This window comes from Haliotis cracherodii, unplaced genomic scaffold, assembly GCF_022045235.1.
Source record: "Haliotis cracherodii isolate W230 unplaced genomic scaffold, xgHalCrac1.p SCAF_13, whole genome shotgun sequence".
NCBI lineage: Eukaryota > Metazoa > Mollusca > Gastropoda > Lepetellida > Haliotidae > Haliotis > Haliotis cracherodii.
The window spans coordinates 21,267,524-21,291,463 of record NW_027266268.1 but is presented as its reverse complement, the minus strand read 5'-3'; the positions used below and the strand labels follow the sequence as shown (position 1 = coordinate 21,291,463).

The 23,940-nt window shown below is 39.1% G+C and overlaps 1 protein-coding gene across 1 annotated transcript; it reads left to right on the top strand.

Moving 5' to 3' along the window:
• The first annotated feature begins 522 nt into the window (after positions 1–522).
• LOC139459721 (F-box/WD repeat-containing protein 5-like) lies at positions 523–18,200 on the top strand. The gene is made up of 7 exons (XM_071241365.1): positions 523–627; positions 8,514–8,897; positions 10,337–10,511; positions 11,510–11,649; positions 13,330–14,102; positions 14,823–15,035; positions 16,259–18,200. Exons 2-7 carry the CDS (start codon positions 8,529–8,531, stop codon positions 16,458–16,460), a joined length of 1,872 nt encoding a protein of 623 aa, XP_071097466.1. The 5' UTR covers positions 523–627; positions 8,514–8,528; the 3' UTR covers positions 16,461–18,200.
• The last annotated feature ends 5,740 nt before the right edge of the window (positions 18,201–23,940 follow it).

Sequence of the window (23,940 nt, the reverse complement as noted above, 5' to 3'; positions counted from 1 at the left end):
ACTGATAATTGAAATAGCAATCACATTCGTGTTAAATTTACATTTAATAAAAAGGTACCAACAAAGCTCTCTGATTCTGACATGTTTTTCACATTAAAACGTAGAATCGGTCAACAGTAAAATAACCTGAAGGTTTTATCAAAAGAGCATGTATTCAAAGACGAATATATATATATATAAGTGGAGTAAGATTGAACACAGTTTTAATAGACTAGCGCTTTCAACTCGTACCACGTACGAGTCTCATCAGGCCATGACTGAATAACGGACATAAGTAATTTGAGGCAAACACTTTATACACCGTGTCAATATTTCTTACTTTGATAACATTGATAAACTTATGGATCATACGCGCTTTTCCTAAGCCCCAATGCTAAACCGTTGCGGTTATGAAACTGTGGTTAATTTAGTAGAGTCGCCGCTGTGCTCACGACCCTGTTAGGAGTTCGATATTGTCGCACGCATTATGTTTCTAATTTTAGAAGCAAAACAAGCTCCCAGAATTCCCATGGCAAAATGGCATGTTGCAATGTTGTTTAGGGTAAACGAGAGTCTGTGACGTGCGAATTTGACAACTACTGTCCTTTCTGTCGTGCCTATGAGGATTTATGTTTATATTTTCTAAAGGTATGCATTTTTGTATAATTATGAGTGTGTCAATTTCCTGCACTATAGTGTACATACTTCTTTTTACTGACATTGACATTTGCTCGATGGTGTAGGCCTAGAGGTTTTCGTTTCCTTCTGAAATTTCTTTTAATCATTGACTTAAAATTATTTCTCTTCGGTCGATTCTTAGAAAGCATCATATTTTTATCTATTCATTGTCCTTTTTCTAAAACCACACCAACCAACACCAGGATCAGAGTAATTAACGTTCTCCATTGACAGCTTTGTGAACTTGGAGTTGGTTATCAGCTGATGTCATTTACAAGTGCCATTTCAACCAAACGATAAAGGAACGTATATTGAGTGGTGTTATTACAGTCAACGGATGTATACCAAGATAATAGGTGTTCGCCTGTTCACGTAATTCCCTTCCTTATTTGTGTTGTTCCAGTGGAACAAATGTAAGAAATTACTCAAATTATGATTGTTAAGTGGCCTTTTAACATGGCTAACAAACATCAACACAAATAGCCTACAAATACATTTTTAATCAGTCTTTTTTTCTGGCTGAGATATAGATCTTCATTCGTAGATACTGATTGATTTAAATAAATACTTTCCACATCATCATGTTCAAGGAAATGCAGAAGCCTTTAAAGGGGCACTGATCTAACGCAATTCCCCGGGACTGGTTGTTGCCTTTGTTATTGTTTTTTCCCAGTGAGTACCCGGATGTATAGCAGAAATCTAGACTAGTTCGCGACCTCTGCTGCGCCATTCGTAAGCGCATTAGTCACTTTTATGGGTAGTAATAAGGGCGTATGGTCACATTGATCACGCTTACAAAGGAAATGACCTGCGAAAACAACGTCTATCGCTCATTGAAGAATTTCCCAACCATGACGTAGAGAAACAAGAACGAATCGGTTCAAATGAAGGAAAACAAAATGCAAATATCATAATTACAACCTACCAAATTTATATGTATAAATTTTAGGCAGCTTCCTTGTTCGTGGAATGTATCCGTGAATATCCACACAAAGGTACAATATCCCATTCGTCTGCAGCTGTACAAAGAAACTTATTCGATGCCACGTGTCTCAGTAACAATCAAATATCTTAAAAGATAGATATCGTTTCGGGATATTATAACCCGTGTTCGTTTCTCAACTGATCACTTGGATTGTTTCAGGTGTTTTACATAGGTGTCTCAATGGTCGGCTGGGAACGTGACAACTATTTTCATAACGTCCACAGTTCCTAAAAAATCCATTGAGTGATAGATAACAATGATCAATCAATCAACGTATTATCAGTTAACCCTTTGAACAAAGTATGTTGTTTTTACATCGGCACTTCACGCCATGATATGAGTGTATTCCCTTTGTTTTAGTAAACCTAGACATGTAAACACTCACTCTTGACATATCCACTGTGCAAGATAACTGTGATTAATCAATCAACGTATTTCCTGTTAATCCTTTGATGACTAGGAACGATCCGTTGATTTACAAAAAAAATAAATCAACTGATCATTTACCTCTTGCTTGGCTGCCACGTGCATATTACATAACACACTTTTCACCTCACTTCAAACCTGGATTTAGATTGAATAATTACCCCAGACACAATAAATGCCAAATGGGAACCTTTGTCAGGTAATCTAAGTGGGGTTACCACTAATTGTACCTGTAATAAATTCATTAACTGAGCATCAAGTGAATGACGACAAATACACAAGTGTAGGGTTATACCAGAAAACGTGGATGACAACTAGGGAGTAGTAATCGTATTATCGACGCAAGCCGAAATCCGAAAATGCTTTCACTGCAATGATACTTTTTTTAGTATTAAACTATAACCATGTGGGGTATTTCCAAATGACGACATCCGATGAGCTCTGCTATTCTTTTTGTCTGTTTGTTTAGGCTGAAGAAATTAATTAACATGCGCCCTTTGTCGAAATCTTTATAGATCACAGTTAACCAGTCAGTGTTTATGCAAAAATGCGTAAAACAAATATTGCCAAGTTTATTTAGCTGTCCTTGCAGACGGTAGCCCAGTCTCTGGTCACGCTCAGTTGCGTTGCGTTTAATCCGGGTACTCACGGGGGAAAAAACAATAACAAAGGCAACAACCAGTCCGGGGAATTGCGTTAGATCAGTGCCCCTTTAAAGGGGCACTGATCTAACCAGTCCGGGGAATTGCGTTAGATCAGTGCCCCTTTAAAGGGGCACTGATCTAACGCAATTCCCCGGGACTGGTTGTTGCCTTTGTTATTGTTTTTTCCCAGTGAGTACCCGGATGTAGAGCAGAAATCTAGACTAGCTCGCGACCTCTGTTGCGCCATTCGTAAGCGCATTAGTCACTTTTATGGATACCGGTAGTAATAAGAGCGTATGGTCACATTGATCAACAAAATGAAATACAGTTTTCGAGATAAGGAAATGTAGGTATCTTTGTGGGTAGCATCGGTAATGGTGACGAAGTTTTGATAAGTCACTTGCTTGGTAGTTTTGCGATTTTCGTTTACACTATTTTCACTTGCAACACAAAGTAAATATTTCATCAGAGCATTGCTTTTTTTATAGTGTGTATATTTTTTTACTGTCAAAATGTGTAACATATTTATTAAACGTCTAAATATTCAGTTATTTTACAAAGTGACTGAACAACATTTCCATCTGTATTATTATGATAACGAATTCCAAACATTTTGATGTTTAATGTCATCACCGAGAGACTGAAAATGTAACGTTGAAAAGTACATTTCTATGTTGTTTGGCTTCTTATCCTACATAATAATCTGTTGTGATGTTTGTAGGCCCTTTTGATCGTCTTAATCAATCTGGACAGATTTTTTAGTCAAAATGACATTTAACATTTTAAACATTTTATAAATTGCCTGAGAGAATCACATTTTACAAATTGACGGTAATCTATACACGCTTACAAAGGAAATGACCTGTGAAAACAACGTCTATCGTGCATTGAAGAATTTCCCAACCAAGACGTAGAGAAACAAGAACGAATCGGTTCAAATGAAGGAAAACAAAATGCAAATACCATAATTACATCTTACCAAATTTATGTGTATAAATAGGCAGCTTCCTTGTTCGAGGAATGTATCCGTGAATATCCACACAAAGGAATAATATCCCACTCATCTGCAGCTATACAAAATAACTTATTCGATGTCACGTGTTTCTGTAACTATCAAATATTCTAAAAGATATATATCGTTTCGGAGTGTTCGTTTCTCAACTGATCACTTGGATTGTTTCAGGTGTTTCACATAGGTGTCAAGTCTCAAGGGTTGGCTGAGAAAGGCCACGTGACAACTATTTTCATTACGTCCACGGTTCCTAAAAAACCCACTGAGTTTGATAACAATGAGCAACCAATCAACGTATTATCAGTTAACCCTTTGAACAAAGTATGTTGTTTTTACATCGGCACTTCACGCCATGATATGAGTGTATTCCCTTTGTTTTAGTAAACCTAGACATGTAAACACTCTTTTGACATATCCACTGTGCAAGATAACAGTGATTAATCAATCAACGTATTTTCTGTTAATCCTTTGATGACTAGGAACGATCCGTTGATTTACCAAAAAAAGTAAATCAACTGATCATTCATCTCTTGCTGGGCTGCCACGTGCATATTACATAACGCACATTTCACCTCACTTCAAACCTGGATTTAGATTGAATAATTACCCCAGACACAATAAATGCCAAATGAGAACCTTTGTCAGGTAATCTAAGTGGTGCTACCACTAATTGTACCTGTAATAAATTCATTAACTGAGCATCAAGTGAATGACGACAAATACACAAGTGTAGGGTTATACGAGAAAACGTGGATGACAACAAGGGAGTAGTAATCGTATTATCGACGCAATCCGAAAACCGAAAATGCTTTCACTGCATGGATACTTTTTTTTAGTATTAAACTATAACCATCTGGGGTATTTCCAAATGACGACTTCCGATGAGCTCCGCCGTTCTTTTTGTCTGTTTGTTTAGGCTGAAGAAATTAATTAACATGTGCCCTTTGTCGAATCTTTATAGATCACATTTAACCAATCAGTGTTTATTCAAAAATGCGTAAAACAAATAGCCTCCAAGTGTATTTAGCTGTCCTTGCAGACGGTAGCCCAGTCTCTGGTCACGCTCAGTTGTGTTGCGTATCATCCGGGTACTCACGGGGAAAAAAACAATAACAAAGGCAACAACCAGTCCGGGGAATGGCGTTAGATCAGTGCCCCTTTAAACATGATGAAAACCATTTTTCTATGTCATCATTAACCTGTCATTTGTCATTTGTAACAGGAAACACATTTTATTTTATGGCAATATGAATACTGTGGTCATAATACACCATACAATCAGGGATTTGTTTAGGCATTCTGCAGAGGCCAATTCTTTAGGCCACAGGTTAACTGCAGATTGACAATTACATTTACAGTTTAAGCAAATTTCCCCAATTATGATAAATAATGTCCATATTTAAGTTATTATATATAAGACTAATGTTTTTCGTTGCAAAGGTGACTTGAAATGACTGATAATGAGAGAAAGGTGCCAATATTTTGCACCTGGTCCTGTTAATCGCCTCTTACGACAAACGTAGTCGCCTTTTACGGCAAGCATGTGTTGCTGAAGATCTATTCTACACCGGAATCTTCACGGGTGCATCAATCTCTGGATTGTCTGGTCCAGACTCGATTATTTGGACAAGTGTAGATGGTGTATGGATGTCAAGTTCTCAATTTATCACGTTAGTTGTGGGACCCGTGAAGATCCGGGTTAGAATAAGTCTTCAGCAACCCATGCTTGTCGTAAGGGGCGACTAACCGGAACGAGTGGTCAGGCTCGCTGACCTGGTTGATGCTTTCATCATGTTCATCATGGATCGATGCTTATGACATCAATCACTGGATTGTCTGGTCCAGACTCAGAATCACATCATATAGTTGGAAGATTGCTGAGTTTATGTGCTCAACAACAAACAAGACAAACAACATCAGTTGTGGGCAGTGCTTTGGTGAAGATTCTTATCTTTTTATGAAGCAATAATAATACAGTATAAACAGCAGAGGCAGTGAACACTGATCTCAGAAAATATGACTGTATCATCACACAGCTGCCTACTGAGAATAGTGTTCAAGGCTTTGTTATAATAGGAGAGCGGCTTGTACAACCGCTTTGATGGTGTTGATGTTGTCACTGACAGCTGACTTCCTGCTTGAAGTGAATGATTGTTCTCTGTGTCCTTCTTGACTGTGTTGTACAAAACTGTTTCCTCCTTGATATTGTAGATAGTGACTTTCATTTCAAGGAAGCTCATTGTCTTAGCAAAATTCAGTGTAAATTACTCTCAGTGGTTGATTTTTTTTACATGCTCCATTGGGATTCTGGGTAGAATTGGTCCCAAGCAACCAATGCTGATTGCAACATGCGACTTTATAGATCAGTGATCATGCTCGTTAAGTTGGGTTGTTACATACTACCAGTTTGATTGATATGATTTTAATACAATTCATACAAGCAATACAGGCTGCACAGGAATTTCTGAAAGACAGAATAAATCTCTTATACCCCGCTTCAAAGCAAAAAAGCCGCATGCTTTTTTCGAGTTATTTGAAGTCATGTGACAAAGCACAAGCTAACCTCATCTCAATCTCAATTTTGAATTTGTGTTAATTCTTTTACAGTGTCACATTAAAACATGGCAGTAAAATAAATTTGTTGTAGCAGGATCACGAGGGGTACATGGGGTTTTATGCATCCCGAATTAGGTTTTATACTACGAGTCTATGTGGGACAGCCTGCCTCCAGCTCGTGGTATAAAACCTAACTCAGGACACATAAAACCGCATGTACCCCTCGTGATCCTGCTACAACTTATATTATTACTAGTCTGATAGTATTTTTATGACCAGTGATAACGACCAGTTGAAAATGAATCATTTCTGATAATGGGTAGGCAGATTAAACAGGAAACTTGTCTGATTTACAATATTGAGCATTTGTGATTGGAATTTGATGAAACTTTATATACATGAGCTCTAGATGGTTTATGGTTGAGACTGAAGGTCAAGGTCGTTAGACTGGAAGTGCTGGTCATGCTGATGACTCTGTTATTGAGGTAGCTACAGGTACAGGAATACGTCCTTTCCTGTATAGGAACAATGATGGAACTATGGTTCCCAAGCAACACATAAACTTAAAAATTGCCCAACCAATACACGTTTACAGTTTGATTTAATTATGATAAATGGTTGGTTAAGAACTCCTCTATGCAGTCTTCATCTTGCTCAACTTGTCTGAAAGTTCTTATGGTCTAGTTAGAGTGAGTGAGTGAGTTAGATGAGCTTGTACTACATTTGTCATCCAAAACAGGCTCCCACAGGAGATATCGCTTTGGTGAGATCAAGCGATATCTACATTGTCGCAAAAGGTGACTATGCTTGTCGTAAAAGGCGACTAACGGGATCGGGTGGTCAGGCTGGCTGACTTGGTTGATGCATTTCATCGATCTTGATTGCGGATCAATGCTCATGATGCTCATGATATCCATCACTGGATTGTCTGGTCCAGACTCGATTATTTTACAGACGGCCGTCATATAGCTGGAATATTGCTCATTGTCACAATGCTTTGGAGATCATTGTGACATCATTCGGGCTTGTACACTGAAAAGTGTTTTAACAGACTGTCTGTGCCATTTGAGAAAAAAGTATTTTAAAATTCAATGTTGGACCATATTATATTCAACCTTAGTCACGTTATTGACTCACGTTAATTGAATCAACCCACTCCCACACACCTGTACACACAGCTGTAGGATTTCAGGCAGATATGGCATGTGATGTCAGCATGTGGTCCTGGTCACAGATCACAAATCAGGTGAAGTCATGCAACATTGGTACAGTAGAATATTTGGATGAGTGACTGTATTTGGCGGTTTGACTCTTGAGAGTTTTGGGGGGTTAGGACCTGCCCCAGGCTGAACCACTTGTGGTTTCTTCTTTGGCAAGTGACTTTGTTCACGCAGCAGTGAATGGGTACCCGGTAGTATGCCTCGCAGGCAGCATGGGTTGTATACTCCCCAGGGAGATGAGAATCTGATATTTTACGAGGGTAACGATAATGTGGCACCATGAGCAAAGACTTGGTAAATGGAATTTGGTGCATTATAAACATTATAAACTATTGTATTGTATATTATATTGTTCAATCAACCACTGTCTCAAAAACAAACAATTGTTTACAGGCAGCCATATTAAAACTGAAATATTTCTGAATGTTCGGTGTTCCTGCCGACTTTTGAAACTGCCAGTTCTGGTGGACTGGCAACTCTAATAATTACTAGTCCCCTGCTAGTTATTGTCAGTCCCAACTTTATACAATTTAAAAATGTACAAAAATACCTGCTTTTAGTTCTTTCAAAACCTTGTTCAGTACACCTCTGAAGTAACTGTTCTACATGATCTACACATCATTCACACAAAATTCAGTCACAATTTTCTCTTTTTTATTAATAGTTTGCGACAAAGTCACTTCAAATATATATTTAACCTCGAAGCAAAGTGAAATATTCCCTTGCACTAAAAGTAGACACAGGGAAACCCTGATGGTAACAGACAAGCTGACTTTTTTCTAAAAATATACTGAATGTCACTTATGTTTTGTTCAACAACAAAGATTTATAAGGTACTTTATTTGCCGGTCCACAAGGACTGGATGTCACGTGAATTACCAGTCCAGGCCTAATTTTACTGGTAAACATGGTAAAAAACTGGTAATTTCTGGTAAACAGGAACACTGGGTGTTGAACATCATTCACTCAATTAGTGTTACATACCTACATTTAAAACCATATTGTCTTTTCAGAGCTGTGACTTGTCGATGGCAGAAGATCAGGTGATCTGCTACTATGGTTTCCAGCATCTGCCCGATGACCTACTGCTCAAAATCTTCTCCAACCTGCCTGTGGCAGACCTAGCTAGGGCGTCCTACACGTGCCAGCGCTGGTTCCAGGTCTCGCTAGATGACCTGCTATGGAAGGGACTCTTCTACCATCACTGGCACATAGCGCCATCTGTTCCCATGGCGCCGGGGAAACACTCTTGGAGGCAGGAGTTCAAGCGCCTGTATTACTACACCCCAGTGTTAGAGAGTGAAAACATAGGAAAGCATAAGGACCAAGTGTTACACGTTAGCTTCTCGCATAATGGTCAGCTGTTTGCAACATGCTCCAAAGACGGAACTGTCAAGGTATCAGTGATCGTTGTTGTTTTCAGATTTATAGTATCGGGGCTTTATCCCTGTTTACCTAAATAACAATTAGAGCAAGACTTAACTAAGCAGAGTTCTTTACCTTGAGTGTTCCAGGATCTACTGTTGTTTGGTTTGAATCCCAATTTATCATCCAAAACTGATAGCCTATGGATCCAAGGTATTTATCATAATTTCTTACCCATATGGAAAGTCGGGTAGAGGGTATTAAATCTTCTGTAAAGCTCTTGGGAATTACAGTCTTTTTATAAATAACTCAGCTTTTCATTGGTTGCCGATACTACTTTTCATTCGTTCATTCTTTCAGTCTGTCATCCACATGGAATGAGACGTCACATCATTCTGTATTCTGATTCTGAATAAATAACTGCAACATCAACACATCCATTATCCAATGGTGGTCTGCTTGTCTGGCATCAACTTGTTTGAAAACTTTAAAATTGGTTTACTGAGCCACTGTAAGGTTCCGTCAACACGAGTGACCCACTCGAACTGATCAGTCAACAGAGCTACAGATAAGCAGCGTATTTGCGTCAAATACCCCCACCCCACGCCACCCAAAAAGTATTCAAAACCCAGCTACTTTCAATTAACTTTCAATTAACTTGCGTACAGAAATGCATGCATTAAATGAAAAACTCAAATGTATAAGAACAACACCGGTAAATACCCAATAAAGCTTTTCCAGCATGCATACATAGGAGCTAATTTCCAAAACACAATTACAAGTTAATTTACTTTCCGAGTCAAGCCTATATATTTAGAACAGTTATATACATCTAAAACATTTTTTCATTGTTTTTAAATCTCAAAATGTTCACTAATTTGGGGTAAAAACCAATAGAGTGATGAATTGATGAGTGAAAAAGTATTGGTTACCCAATGAAAAATGTAATAACCCAATTAGAATAGAAACCCTGGAGTAAAAACTCAATTGCTCTAAAAGTTATCTGGAGCTCTGGGTCAACATGTTCAATGATCAGTAACATGGTCAGTGATTGGCAACATGCTCAATGATCAGTCAACATGGTCAATGATCAGTCAATGATCAGTCAACATGGTCTGTAAGCCATCTGAACTGAAGAAAATTCAAATATTTTATGGATTGATTCAAATGAATGATGATGATGAGGAAGCTTACGGAGTATCGTATCATTAAGTTTGATACTGATGTCGCAGTGTACTGAACCCTTTCAGTTTTGTTATCTGAACATATGACATTTTTACGCTGATTTTAGCATTATTCCAAGGACATCATTATAACAGCAGTAGACACCAGTAGATGATTCACACATGATCCCCTGTAAGAAACACAACCGGGACTTCCCCCTGACCTGTCAACACTTGCTCCATTAGGCTACCTGACCACCCTCTGAAAATTAAGATTAGCGTGGACTGTAAAACTGATTCTGTTTAAGGTGTGGACATCGAGTTACCCAGCGACTCTCAAGTTTGAACACGACATGAAGGAATTCACCTGGAAGTACACGCAGTTCTCCAACTTTAACGAGTCCGACACTCTCCTCCTTGTGTCTGGGGTACACTTTGGTAACATGAGCACATCGGGAGAGATTGCCGTCTTCAGCTTGACACGTAAGACTCAGCAGTGAATAATCAGTTGCTATGGTGACAAACCTGGTTAAATTATTGACAAACTTAGTTACCAATTAACCATGTTAATGTTATACAAAAAAAATATTTTTCTTGGCCTAGAAAGTATTTAAAGGCTTAAAAAAAGATTAGTCTTGGTTCTCAGGGACCACCCACATCATCATTAAGTCAGCCGCATGTTTCGTTTTTATTTCCATTAGAAAAATAATAAATAAAAATCTGAATACTTAAAAACAATGCGATCCAATATGGCACACACTTACTTCCCTTTACATGTGCACTGCTTTACTGTGCATCATGTGGTACAGTAATGGCACCAATAGGAGTTTGTATGCTTGTTTAAGTAAGGAGGCCCTTTCCCAGGTGGATGGAACACTGTTTTTTTGGTTACATACAAACAAACAAACAAAACCACCACCTGCCCACATTTTGTTTTAAGTCATTGCCTGAGAACCACTTCTTTCCTTTCCTTTAAGCCTAACCTGAAGCCCTTGGCATGTTCAGCATGTTAACGAATATTGTCTTCAACTTCTTTGTATTTACTCAAAACTTTGATAGATATGAGAACAAGTAAGATAACTATCAATCTTCTTTGTTTTTCTCTCATTTTAAATAAGAATTACCATATTTAGATAAAAAATGACCTTATTTGCAAATATATCTTCTATTAATATTCTCATAAAAAATATTTCTAACATTTTTACTAGTCCTGTCTCAGCTATTGCATTTTGGTCTTGGTGTTTCAACCTGCAAATAGTTTTGTTCGCAAGCAAAGTTTCTACCTCTTGTTTACACAATGGGATTAAATGCAATATGAAAGACAAAATATATAAGCATTAAATATTAAATTTGATGTAAAATTGACAGTTTGTGAAACCATATGTTCATGTTGTAGAACAAGGCACTGACACTAAGGTAATGGGAATTAAGCCATATTTGTATGGATATAATCACTCATTAATTTTGGATTGCTCTTTCAGAAAACTTTGAACTACAGTGTCGTGTGATAAACAAACCATATGACGTGTTTGGGACGTGGTACGATGACACACACTTGTTGTCCGGGAACCTGCACTGGACGCGGCAACTCAACTCATGTTCAGCTCTGTGGCTCAATAAGGTTAGGCCTGTCATAGTAGTTGTAAACTAAATACCCTATTCAACATAATAAGCGCACCCTCTCTAATAAGCACCCACGGCGATATTTGCTAATATATTGGCTAGTGAACAATCCCCATTAGCACCCCTTCCAATTGATCAATGTACACAAAACTTATTTATTCGTGTATAATACGCACTCGTGTGTTATATGCACCCTTAATTATGGACAATTAAATTCTGGAAAAATATTTCTGTCGTATATAAACATTTCAGGCTGTCGGCATAAACCACGAAATATATCTATCAACTCTGTTTTTTTCCACCAAAATAATATTCTCATAAGAGCCCCCTATTTCTAATTTTGAGAGCGCCCTGGGCACTTATTATGTCGAATACGGTACGTATATATTCAAAATAAAGTTTGACTTGAAGTCTTTGTTGTATGGGCAGTAGTGTTTGGGTATGTGTATACGTCGTTGATGACTGACATCTTGATCGGAGGGGGCACAACGGTAGAAGGAACAGCGCAAACGAGCACTGTACATGCTACATAGTATACATCGTTGATGACTGACATCTTGATCGGAGGGGGCACAACGGTAGAAGGAACAGCGCAAACGAGCACTGTACATGCTACATAGTATACGTCGTTGATGACTGACCAGGTGTGCTACTCAGCTGATTGATTTTAAAGTGTATGATTTTTTTCAATGTAAAGCAGAAAGAGGAAAACCATTTTATACCAATTTAATGATTTTATGCCATTAATAAATACTTGAAACGAGCTTCTGCTTTGTCTCCTAACAAGCTGAAAAATGTTGTTAGTCGACAGGACTCATATGAAAACCATGTAGGGTTGATAAATTAGTTTTCATGAAAATCAAGTCAAACTACATTCAGAAAACAATTATTTTAGACTTACATTTTGTCTAGTGTTGAAAAAATCTCAACCTTTACAAGGTGTATGAAAATGGTTACATATGAGATTTATCTGGTCCATGGGACCTCCTTGGTCTAGTGGATAGAGTGTCTGCCCGGAAAGCGGAAGGTCTGGGGTTTGATCCCTGGCCTTGTCATACCCAAGAACGTTAAAATATGGTACTTGTTGTTACACTGTCTGGCGCTCGGCATTAAGGGGCTAAAACAAGGACTGGTTGGCTTGGAGTCAGTATTCTGTAGAGTTATACTACGGCATATACTATAAAATCAGCATTAGGCCAGACTACTACAAATGCACACAGACAGACTGACAGACACACAAACAGACAGACACACACACACCAACGTGTCGCTATTTAGGTGCAATAATCTTGAGCGCGATGTCACCTGCCTCACCTCACCAAGTCAAGAGAACTATCAAGTATAATTTTGGGAATCCAAGGCTGGCAACATGTGGCCACTGTCACTTGATGTCCATGAATGATCTGAATTCATATCAATGCACATGCTCTACTCTTTAGTCCATTAATACAGGAGGATTTCAATGTTAGATTGGAGAAAATCAACCCTGAACACTCCGAACTTTGAATTTAATATATACCAGAGTAGAAATATTAGCTACCTGCAGGACTTGCAGTATGACCGATCACAATTTGTATGCTTATAGGAAGGAATATGTTTGTGCTCCGTAACCATGGTAACACCATGCCGACCCTTCTTGGTAAAAACTGTTCAACTTGCATGTGTGTTTATCTTACAGGCATCCCAGTCTATTGAATCGGAACGTGAGTCGGTTGTGATGAGATTGTTCCGCTTCCTAAACACAAACGCAAGCTCCATTCGGACAATCATGATATCCAAAAATCTCACTGACTCCAAACTGGACATGGCAGTGAATGCAGAGAAACCTGCCCAGGAGCCTGTGTGGGGGAAGGCAGACATGAATGGTGAAAGTCAGGCGTGTGTCAAAGTGATGGAAAACTCTGTACATTCTGTGACTTCACAAACAGGAAGCCGACAAGACATAGGCAATCAGATAAATGGCCGAATAATCTACAGGCCTGAGTATTGGGAAGCGGAGGAGGTGATGAATCACTCCATGGAGTGTTCTCTGCGCCAGGTGGAGATCGAGGCGGCCCTTCCATGTGCCTGCTGCGACAGCGATGACGACATGTCTCCTCAGCCAAACAACCAGTTTTACGGTTTCCCCGACAACTGTCGTCTTCCAACCAACAATACCTCTGAAAAGCACAATACCATAAAACAGAAAGTGAGTGAACAATGTGATAAACTCCTTATATTCACCATGGGTTCCCTGACATACACTCCGCACCAGATCGGCATTAAGAGGATTGATTCGTTGAAAGGAGACAGCACTGTTGGACAGTCTCACTGCGGGGATGGTGGTGTGCGCTTCCTCTTGCCTGATGTTGACGAAAACAACCATGGAGTGGATCGTCCGTATGACAGCGTGGATGAAATATTCGATATGGATGGACACATAATCGGCATGAGTCTGTCTCCCGATCACAGGTGGGTGGAGAGACAACTTCATAAACATGTTTTTTGTCTTTTATCCTTAAAATTAATCTCCCAGAATATCTTCTCCTTTCAACATATCCAGGACATTTTAAGCTCTGTGGTACGTATAACTCTGTCTGCAGTAAGCAGGGTACAGTATGGTCTTTAAACGAATGTGAAAGTGGACTACATCAAAACAGGGTATGTTAAATGTCAAATAAAATCTTCAGCAATTTTAATGTGGTATAGTTATTATGATGATGATGGTGGCCTCCATAGCAGACATTAAAACAGGGTATGTTAAATATCAAATAAAAAAATGTTTTTTTGATGTGGGATGGTGATGATGATAATGATGATGATGGTGGTGGTTGTGGTGGTGGTGGTGGCCTCTATAGCATTAATAGAAACAGGGCTATGTTAAATATAAAAAAACGGTCAGCGTTTTTTTTTATTAGGGATATTTATTATGATGGTGGCCTCCATAGCATTAAAAAAACAGGATATGTAAGTATCAAATAAAAAAATGTTTTAGATGTGGCATGGTGTTGATGATTCTGATGATGAAATGACCTTTCTTAAGTGCAAGATTCAATCCCACAGAGGGGCATGCACAAATTATCCAGATCAGTTAATCAGTGTTAATTCAACTGTATTCTCAGCTCCCTGGAGTGTATACTTCATCCTTTACATATTTGTGACCATGATGTTACCATGACAACCATGTTGTAGATACCTGTATGTGAACAGTCGACCGTGGCCGCCAGGCTATGAGATCTGCAACCCACTACAGCCACCCCCAATAGCCCAGGAGATCGACGTCCATGTCATTGACCTGTGTAAGATGAAGGAGGTGGGCACCATGTTGAGGTCTCACAAAGCCTTCACCCCCAACGACGAGTGTTTCTTTATCTTTCTCGATGTCTGTGAGGAGTATGTTGCCAGGTAGGTCGCAGCCGTTCAGAGGGTCTGCACAAACGTGAACAGTGCTTCAATATGTTATATTTGGGATAACACTTTGTTTGTAAAGTAGTGATTCTCATACTTTTGGGGTTTGAGTCCCATCTGGGTCTTTACTAAGAAAGTGTTATTCCCATTATGACATTTGTTACATTTGACCACTTTCTAAATGGCATTATGTGTTCATAGCTTTCTAGGGTGAGTGAGTTGGGTTTAACACCGCTTTTAACAGTATTCCAGTTATATCACAGCGTGTCAGCTTAATGTGGGAGGAAAGCCCAAAGTGATACAGGTCTTAGACATTTACCACTTCAGTGAAACCCACAGTGAGCAGGGGTATGGTGCTGACAAACCTAGAAACATAACTCGAACCCACAATCATAGGTTTGTTGTGTGCCCAAGGGACGTAACTCTGCACACCGAATTGCGGCGCCTTAGATGACTGGGCCCCCTGTGCTCCCTCATAGCGTTCGGCCATGGGAGCCGTGACAAATTACACTTGTCAGAAAGGTACACAAAGTATGTGATCTAGACTACCAATTGTCTGACTTTTATGTTTGTGAAAGCATTAGTGGCTGAGTGGGTTAGATCATTGACTTTTTGTGCTGGTGATTAGGTGCTTCACTCTGGCAGTGTGGGTTCAAATCCCGGACAGGGCGCAACCCAAAAAAGTATGATAATCTGTACTTTACTAGCAAAGTGTAATCCCAAATATAACATTTGTTATTTGACCACTTTTTCAATATTTTCTCAATATTTTCTCTGTTGTAAGAAAATATTTAAATATGACAGTTCTTGAAAGATGATTTTCCCACTGTGTTCACATAAAGGCTTAAATGATTCAGTGATTTGCTGTGATAGTAAACTCCTGTGATAAATGATATGTGATTTCCCAACTCTTGGGGCCATCATGACAACTTGTCTGCTCTGAAGAGTGAGGAGTATTTTGTAGAGGTCCATGTCCTAATAATCAATCTGGGTTGCCAAAATTTATCACAGCTGTATGGGAGGGGCAATGAAAACTGGTTGTCATTTAGAAATGTTAGATGTATTGTATATTTCTTTAATGACCAACTGTATACAAATGTGCATGTTTTTATCATCAACTGTTGCAGACACCCAAAATAGATGAGTAAAATTCATATATTGTCAGACAAATCAAGTCAGTTTCATCCTTGGTAATTTGAGATCTTTGAATATTATTTCAGTGGAGCTGAAGACAAACATGGCTACATCTGGGATCGCCACTACGGTATCTGCCTTCATCGTTTTCCGCACAGCGACGTTGTCAACTGTGTTGCTTTCAACCCTGTTGATTCAGAAGTACTTATCACTGTCAGTGATGACAACACCATCAAGATATGGAGATCTAAAAACCAAGAAAAACAGATAAAATCCTCAAAGTCCTGATGTCGAACTGATTTTATTTTCGTTCTATTGTTATAATATTAGACCATGGGGAGATAATCCCTGCAATGTGTATGTCTGGATTATCTCCCCTTTTGGTGTTTTAATGAGCTATTGTCAGAGAGAATTAGTTTACTCTCCACTTGTTGATGTACTGCTATGTCTTTGTAAATTAATTTCCCACTGATTCACAATTACTGACAAGCCTCAGTTTCCAGTGGCTTGTTGTCCCCTTTGGTCTCACTAAGCAGAGAGGAACCCATTTGCCATGTCGACATCTCTTCATCTTTGGTTTGAATTTTAATGCAAGGTTTGATCTGAATACGGTTCTTGGTCTGTCGACCGGTGAAGATTCAGGGTTGAATAGGTCTTCAGCTACCCATGCTTGCCATAAAAGGCAACTATGCTTGTCGTAAGGCAACTTACAGGATCGGGTGGTCAGACTCACTGACTTGGGTGATGCATGTCATCATATCCCAATTGCGTGGATCGATGCTTATGGTGTCAGTCACTGGATTGTCTGGTCCAGACTCGATTATTTACAGACCGCCATCATATATCTGGAATATTGTTGAGTGCAGCGTTAAACAACAAACAAACATCTTGGTCTGTCAGCACCACATCCGTGCTTGTTGGCTTCCCTAGTGGTAAACTTCTTGGACCGGCATCACTTTGGGCTTTTCATCCTCATTAAGCAGACATGCTGTGATATAACTGAAATACTGTTGTAGTCAGTGTTAAATCCAACTAACTCACTCACTGTCTCTACTGACAATATATTTCACTGGTGAATATTTTGTAGTGTCAACTAAATTTGTTCCTCAAGTTGAAGACATCTTCCTGAGGCAAGGGAGTTAACTGACTACAAAAGTAAAGTTAACTTTCCACCCTTGCCAAACTTGGCTGGAATTCCTGGCTCAATCGTAGCGCCGCCAGTAGCTATTAGGAGTTATGTCCCTTATATGGCTCTCCTATGTACCAATCAGATTCCACCTAACATATCACTTGCATTTGTTTCAAACAAAATGGCGGAGCCCAGTCAAGACGATCTGATCGATAATAAAGATCTTTATTGTGATAAAACAGGTCTTACATCGCAAAGTGCATCAAATCACCCGAGCGCCTTAATTAAAAACATGAAAAGATTAGGTAAACATCTGTTGACAACAAGTTGGCAGTGCACATGCTTTGCAAATCCTGCAATCGACCAAAATCTGCATAACAGTTTACAAACAGGATTTAGATTTAGTTGCGCGATTTTGATTGGACTATGCAAAGACTCGTTAGTCCAGCCAAAATGTAACTCCATAATACCAGCCTAGTTCGGCAAGGGTGGAAACTGGACTTTTATAGTCAGTTAACTCTCTTGCCTCGGGAAGATGGCTGAAGATGACATATGTTGATTGTGACATCTACAAAGGTGCTGTCAGCATTTGTCTGATCTCAGTATCAAATAGCCAGTATGGTGTAAACATAGTAGTCAAGTTACATGTAAGTTGCAATCAACCTTAACAAGATTGTTCATGTTTTAGAGATTTTCTACAAGTTGTGGGATACAAAATATCAGATTTAGATTATAATGACTAAAGAATTCAGAAACAACAAAATTGCTGTGTAGATTGACAGTAGTTGTGTATCGTACAGTGTGCTATCCTTTACTCATCACATTGTATCATTATGTCCCTGTGCTGCTTTGGTCGGAGGGTATGTTGTTAAATGACTTGAGAAGAAAAAGGTATTGATAAATTTCAACACAAAAATATTTTGAAAACATATCTTTTAAAGTGATCTCTCAAAGTAATGTTCTTTTGATAAAATACATTTAACAGACAAAAGTCAAGGGTTTCAAGCTGAAGGTGTTTTTCCACTGGAATGAGCTTACAATACCTAGTAAAAGAAACTGGTTTTATTCCAAAGTTTATGAACTTGTTTGTAGATCTGTGAACCACTTAGCTGGAGACAAAGGCCAAGGTTGCCATACAGTAGACAGAATGCTCCCCAGGCAACTGCTGATACAAATCTGATAAGATGTAATATTATTTCAAGTCAGATAAGTTTAGGGTTTGGGCTAAGACCCAAGTTTAATCTCAAGTGACTAGTTTCGAGCCTAGGGGCTCTCATCAGACTCCATGATTGTGAGTGCTTTCAACAGCAACAGTAGCCATGCAACAGGCAAAAAATATAAATGCAAAACCCACTTTACCTGTGAAAGTTGAAACATAATCTATCTTTTAACCTGCAGCAAATGTGGTAAACAATACGTAGGTTAAAAAAATCGACCCTTCTGCATTAGACTCAAAGAACACTTTGCCGACATCAACCACCAAAGGGACAAACCTGTCACCAAACACTTTAATTCTGCAGGATACTCAACCAGAGACCTACACTATCAAATCATGCAACAGCTTAAAACAGACCCTGAGTCAGACCAGAGCACGGCTAGACGCCGATCCATTGAACTTAAATGGATTTTAGATCTGAAAACTATCCACCCGCAAGGCATGAACGACAAGATCTAATCCTGGAATTACCCCACCAGTCTTTGCAAAATTTGTGGTGGAATATCTGTTTATTTTCATTCACATTAGACATGTACAGCATTTGAAAGAGAAAGAAAATGTTATGTGTAACTTTCAATTTGCTCCCAATCATTAATCAGCGTCAAGCTAAGCTTGTCTGTCTTACCAGTGGGGTTTGTTGTTTTGAAACAAAAGATTGTGTGTAACCAAAGAAATAGTTGTGTACAATCGACCTGGGAAAGGGCCTCCCTACATAAATGTATTCCTTCATGAGGAATACTTTATTTGACTACTATTGGAATATTTAAGGTTTTGTTTTGGAGGGGGTGTGTTAAAAATGGGGGTGAGGGAAAGAAACGTCCGCAGAACTTTGTGATGATATGGGCGGTGTATACTCTATATTAGCCATGTGTACTCTTTTCCAATTACCACTATTAAGTCTTGAATCACGATTTTTCCTCCTACAATTTTGCAACTGAATGTTGTTGATACTTCTCCTTCTGTCCTGGTGGTAATGGATCAGGGACAGTCATAGAACTGTTGAAAATGTCAGGACATGTTAATTTAGAACAACTTTTGAACAGATTCTTTGTTTAAATTGTTTACCAATATCATATGTATTGCAATACAGTTTTTCTATGTATATAGCATGTTATTGTCACTGAAATGAGGCTAAGAGGAAACACGTCAGCAAGATCATGAAGATATCACTGAAGTGTGAAGTTATCCAATGAGATGAGCTTCAGTACCTATAGAGTCATTAAGAGTTATTGTTCGTTCTTATTTTTGGATCACAGTGTTGGTGATTACCAGTCAATGACCAGCCAGTAGAGGCACTCTTGGGTCTTAAGTCTGAGGTGAACTTTCATGTTATGCAATGGTAGTGTAGTGGTTAACAGGTTCACTCGTCATAACGATGGCCTGGGTTTGATTCCCTTCATAGTACTATGTATAAAGCCCATTTCTGGTTTCCCCTGCCATGATCTTGCTGGAATATTGTTAAAAGCGGTGTAAATCCTTATACTCACTCACTCATGTTATGCTGGACGTGATGTAATCAGCATCTCTTCAAATGTTACCAACAACGCTGTTATCAAAATTAGATTTGATTAGGGGAAAAATCTAGTGGATTTTCAAGTAAGAGGTTTCAAATATAGATTTGATTCCTGTAAATTTCATTTGAAACCAAACATGTTATGTGAGGCTTGTTCCATGTGTTTTTTTCTATACTACTCAAAAGAAGTTATAGAACACACAATCTTTCATTTGACTATTGTTAATCTGTCATGTCATGATAGATTAACAATAGTTTAGAAAAACCATTTGGTGTTTTTTAACTTCTTTTGCGTTGTATATATTGCCCCAGTTACTAACAATAATCTATGAACTGCAAGACAGTTTTTCACAACACTAGGGAGAAGAAGTATATGAAATTGCTTTCTGGTCGTCTTTGAGAAGTCATAGGCGGATCCAGAGGGGTCCGGAGTCTCCCCCCTCACCCTTCTTTTGTTTAAAGCTAAGTGTAGTATGTTGTAGACAACTTGCTCCCACCCACCCACTGAGAGAGGATTTTCTTATTGGACCCCTTCCTTTTAAAAATGCTGGATTTGCCCTTGGAAGTGTTTTCAAAGAAATGTTTTCTTCTACTGTGATGGAAAAATAATGGTCTGTTGTAGATTTGAAACCGCTGGCGGACCAATCAAAATTCTGGTTTCTAAAAGGTCATATTAACATGTAAATTATTCCTCCTTTAGGGGGGTCTGCCATTGTTTTACCAGCCAGGAGCTGTTTGAATGATGTATCAGTTCCGTGTCCTATGTTATCCTTGAAGCCACACGCTCTGACCTCTGACCTCTAGTAGTGGGGTCCCCTGCCGTGATATTGCTGGAATATTGCTAAAAGCGTAAAACCATAACACTCACTCACTCACTCACTCACTCACTCACTCACTCACTCACTCTAGTAGTGGGACGATACACAGATGGACCACAATGTTTTACTTCTCAGTACAAGTATACATAACTGTCGCATGCTAAGTGACAAATACTGATTCTTGCAGAGTTGGGTCCCTTGTGCACGCCAGAAACCTATGATTGTGGGTTCGAATCCCGGTTCACCCGGATTATGTTTCTAGGTTTGTCAGCACCATACTCGTGTTCGTTGGTTTCACCGAAGTGGTAAAGGTCTGAGACCTGCATCACTTCGGGCTTTCCTCCCACATTAAGCTGACACGCCGTGATATAACTGGAATACTGTTAAAAGCGGCGTTAAACTCACTCACTCACTCACTTACATAAAATATTTTCTTTGATAACTGTTACACCAAATCCTAATTAGTAGTGAAAGAAGTAGTGAAAATGTAAATATTTTCATCTGTTGTGCCATACTTGACACTGCCAACTGTAAATCGTCAGCATGCCAGGTATTTGGCCATGCTGTCTATGAACAAGGTGGCCTAGGCACCACAGAAACAAGCACATGCAATTATCGGTATCGGATTATGAGCAAGGTATCATGCTATGTATTGGATCACACTGTTGGTATATCACCCCAGCTCATCTATCCGGGGTAGAAGAGGTCTTCAGCAACCCTTGCTTGCCGTAACATGCAACTATGCTTGTCGCAAGAGGCAACTAACAGGATCGCTTGGTCAGGCTGGCTAACTTTGGTGATGCATGTCATCATATCCCAATTCCTCGGATCGATGCTCATGATTTCAATCACTGGATTGTCTGGTCCAGACTCGGTTATTTACAGACCGCCGTTATACTGCTGGGCCCCGTTCCTTGAAGCAATCTTAGCGCTACGATGATCGTAAGCCTATGTCAAAGTATGGGACCTACGATCACCTTAGTGCTAAGATCGCTTTGAGGAACAGGGCTCTGGTATATTGCTGGGTTCAGCATTAAACATTAAACAAACAATCAAGTCTGACTGACACAATGGTGTAGATACCTCTAATACTGCTAGAACACTAGTCCTGGGAGACACCAGCTGGTTAAGTGACTAGTAAGAGCATTTTAACAGAGTAGTATGTGTTAGTTTTGTTTAAAGTTTCAGTAATGCTGATCGTATGCCGATGTGTTTTGTTGACATTAGGGAATTTCAAGCTTGTGTAGCTATGTGGCCACTGTATCTTGGAATATTTACCGTATTCGACGTAATAAGCGCCCCGCTCTAATAAGCGCCCACGGCGATATTTGCCAATATATTGGCTCGTGAACAATCCCAATTAGCATCCTTCCGATTGATCAATGTCTACTAGACTTATTTATTCATGTATAATATGCACTCATGTTTTATATGTACCCCTAATTACGGGCAATTAAATTCTTGAAAAATATATCTGTCGTGTATAATACGCACAGATTTTTCTTTTATATCATTTCAGGCTGTCAGCATACACCAAAAAATTTACGATCTTTCGACTCTTTCCTCAAAATTAGATTCTAATAAGAGCCCCCTATTTCTAATTTTGAGAGCGCCCTGGGCGCTTATTACGTCAAATACAGTAATTTGTTTTTCAATTGGAATATGTTTCATCATAATCAACAAAATTTGTGCCTTCTGCCTGATAAATTGGTTAGTTTAGAGGATGTGAACATTATTGGAGTTTGGGTAATGATAACAGTAATACCAGGGTACAAGGATACAAGGATAATATGTGTAACGAATGTTGATATATTTGATATCAAACGACCAAATTCTGAAATTCTATTTATCTTCCTAAATCATCCTTCCACTTTTTTTATTTTGTCAACAGGAATAACCAGTGTTCTGAGTGTAAAAAGTACAGCTAATCAGCTTCAGTGGCAGAGAGATTACTGATGTCATTTGATTGTGATGTCATGGAAACTAGGGCTGGGATGGGTCCAAATTTACTACCCGGGTACCCACCACCCTATTACCCGACCCTGCCCGGGTACCCGCTGTCGATATTTAGAGATAGGTACAAACTGTCCGGTTTGGAAAAGTTTGACCGTAGCCCTGGCAAAATGTATTTAGATTCACTTGTAAGACGATCCGCTCATGCATACACTGAAGTTTAATGCATGAAGTTTTATCTTAATTCAAACATATAAAAGTCAGAAGGAATGGATGCATTGTCAGAAAGAAATGGGGTATTAGTGACTTATATTGTAACCATAGAGTTTTAGATAATTATTGTCATCAAACAATATATATCACGTGACAAACCACGGGTCCGGGTCCTACTCAGGACCCACCCGACCCGGGTACCCGAGTTACCCGTCCTAGCCCTCAGGAAACCAATGATGTCACAATAGCTGGATTTCCCCCAAGTGATAACAGTTTTGAATGATAAAATATGTCTATCAGCCTATAAAAAACTCAAACAGAACATTCGTAAAAAGTCTTAGTAAGCATTATAGAGATAATTATCATGTCTATTGACCTTTTTTTCACAAAAGTGTACATTTTACCATATTGGTGTGGATTCTACACAGCAGAAAATGTTAATGGGCACAAATCAGTACCAGTAATACATTTAGTCATTGATTTGAGGGGGCACGGGTGGCACAGTCATCTGAGGTGCCGCGATTCGCTGTGCAGAGTTGCGTCCCTTGGGCATGCCAGAAACCTATGATTGTGGGTTTGAATCCCGGTTCGCCCTGATAATGTTTCTAGGTTTGTCAGCACCATACCCGTGCTCGTGGGTTTCACCGAAGTGGTAAACGTCTGAAACCTGCATCACTTCGGGCTTTCTTCCTACATTAAGCTGACATGCCTTGATATAACTGGAATGATGTTAAAAGTGGCGTTTAACCCAACTCACTCACTCACTCACTCATAGATTTGAAAACTTTCTTCTTCTTTTTGTTGCAGTTTTTGGATAAAAGACAAGTAATTATGTTGGCCAGTCCTTAACTTGTATTGCAATAAGGGTGGCCAAGCCTGTGACTTACATAATCCCCCTCTCGCTGATTATATGTTGAATTTCAAAT

Excerpts from the sequence above, each read along its gene's own strand:
- LOC139459721 (XM_071241365.1), top strand. The coding sequence starts at position 8,529 with ATGGCAGAAGATCAGGTGATCTGCTACTATGGTTTCCAGCATCTGCCC. Across the intron at positions 8,898-10,336 it reads CCAAAGACGGAACTGTCAAG|GTGTGGACATCGAGTTACCC; the intron begins GTATCAGTGATC and ends ATTCTGTTTAAG. Across the intron at positions 14,103-14,822 it reads AGTCTGTCTCCCGATCACAG|ATACCTGTATGTGAACAGTC; the intron begins GTGGGTGGAGAG and ends ACCATGTTGTAG.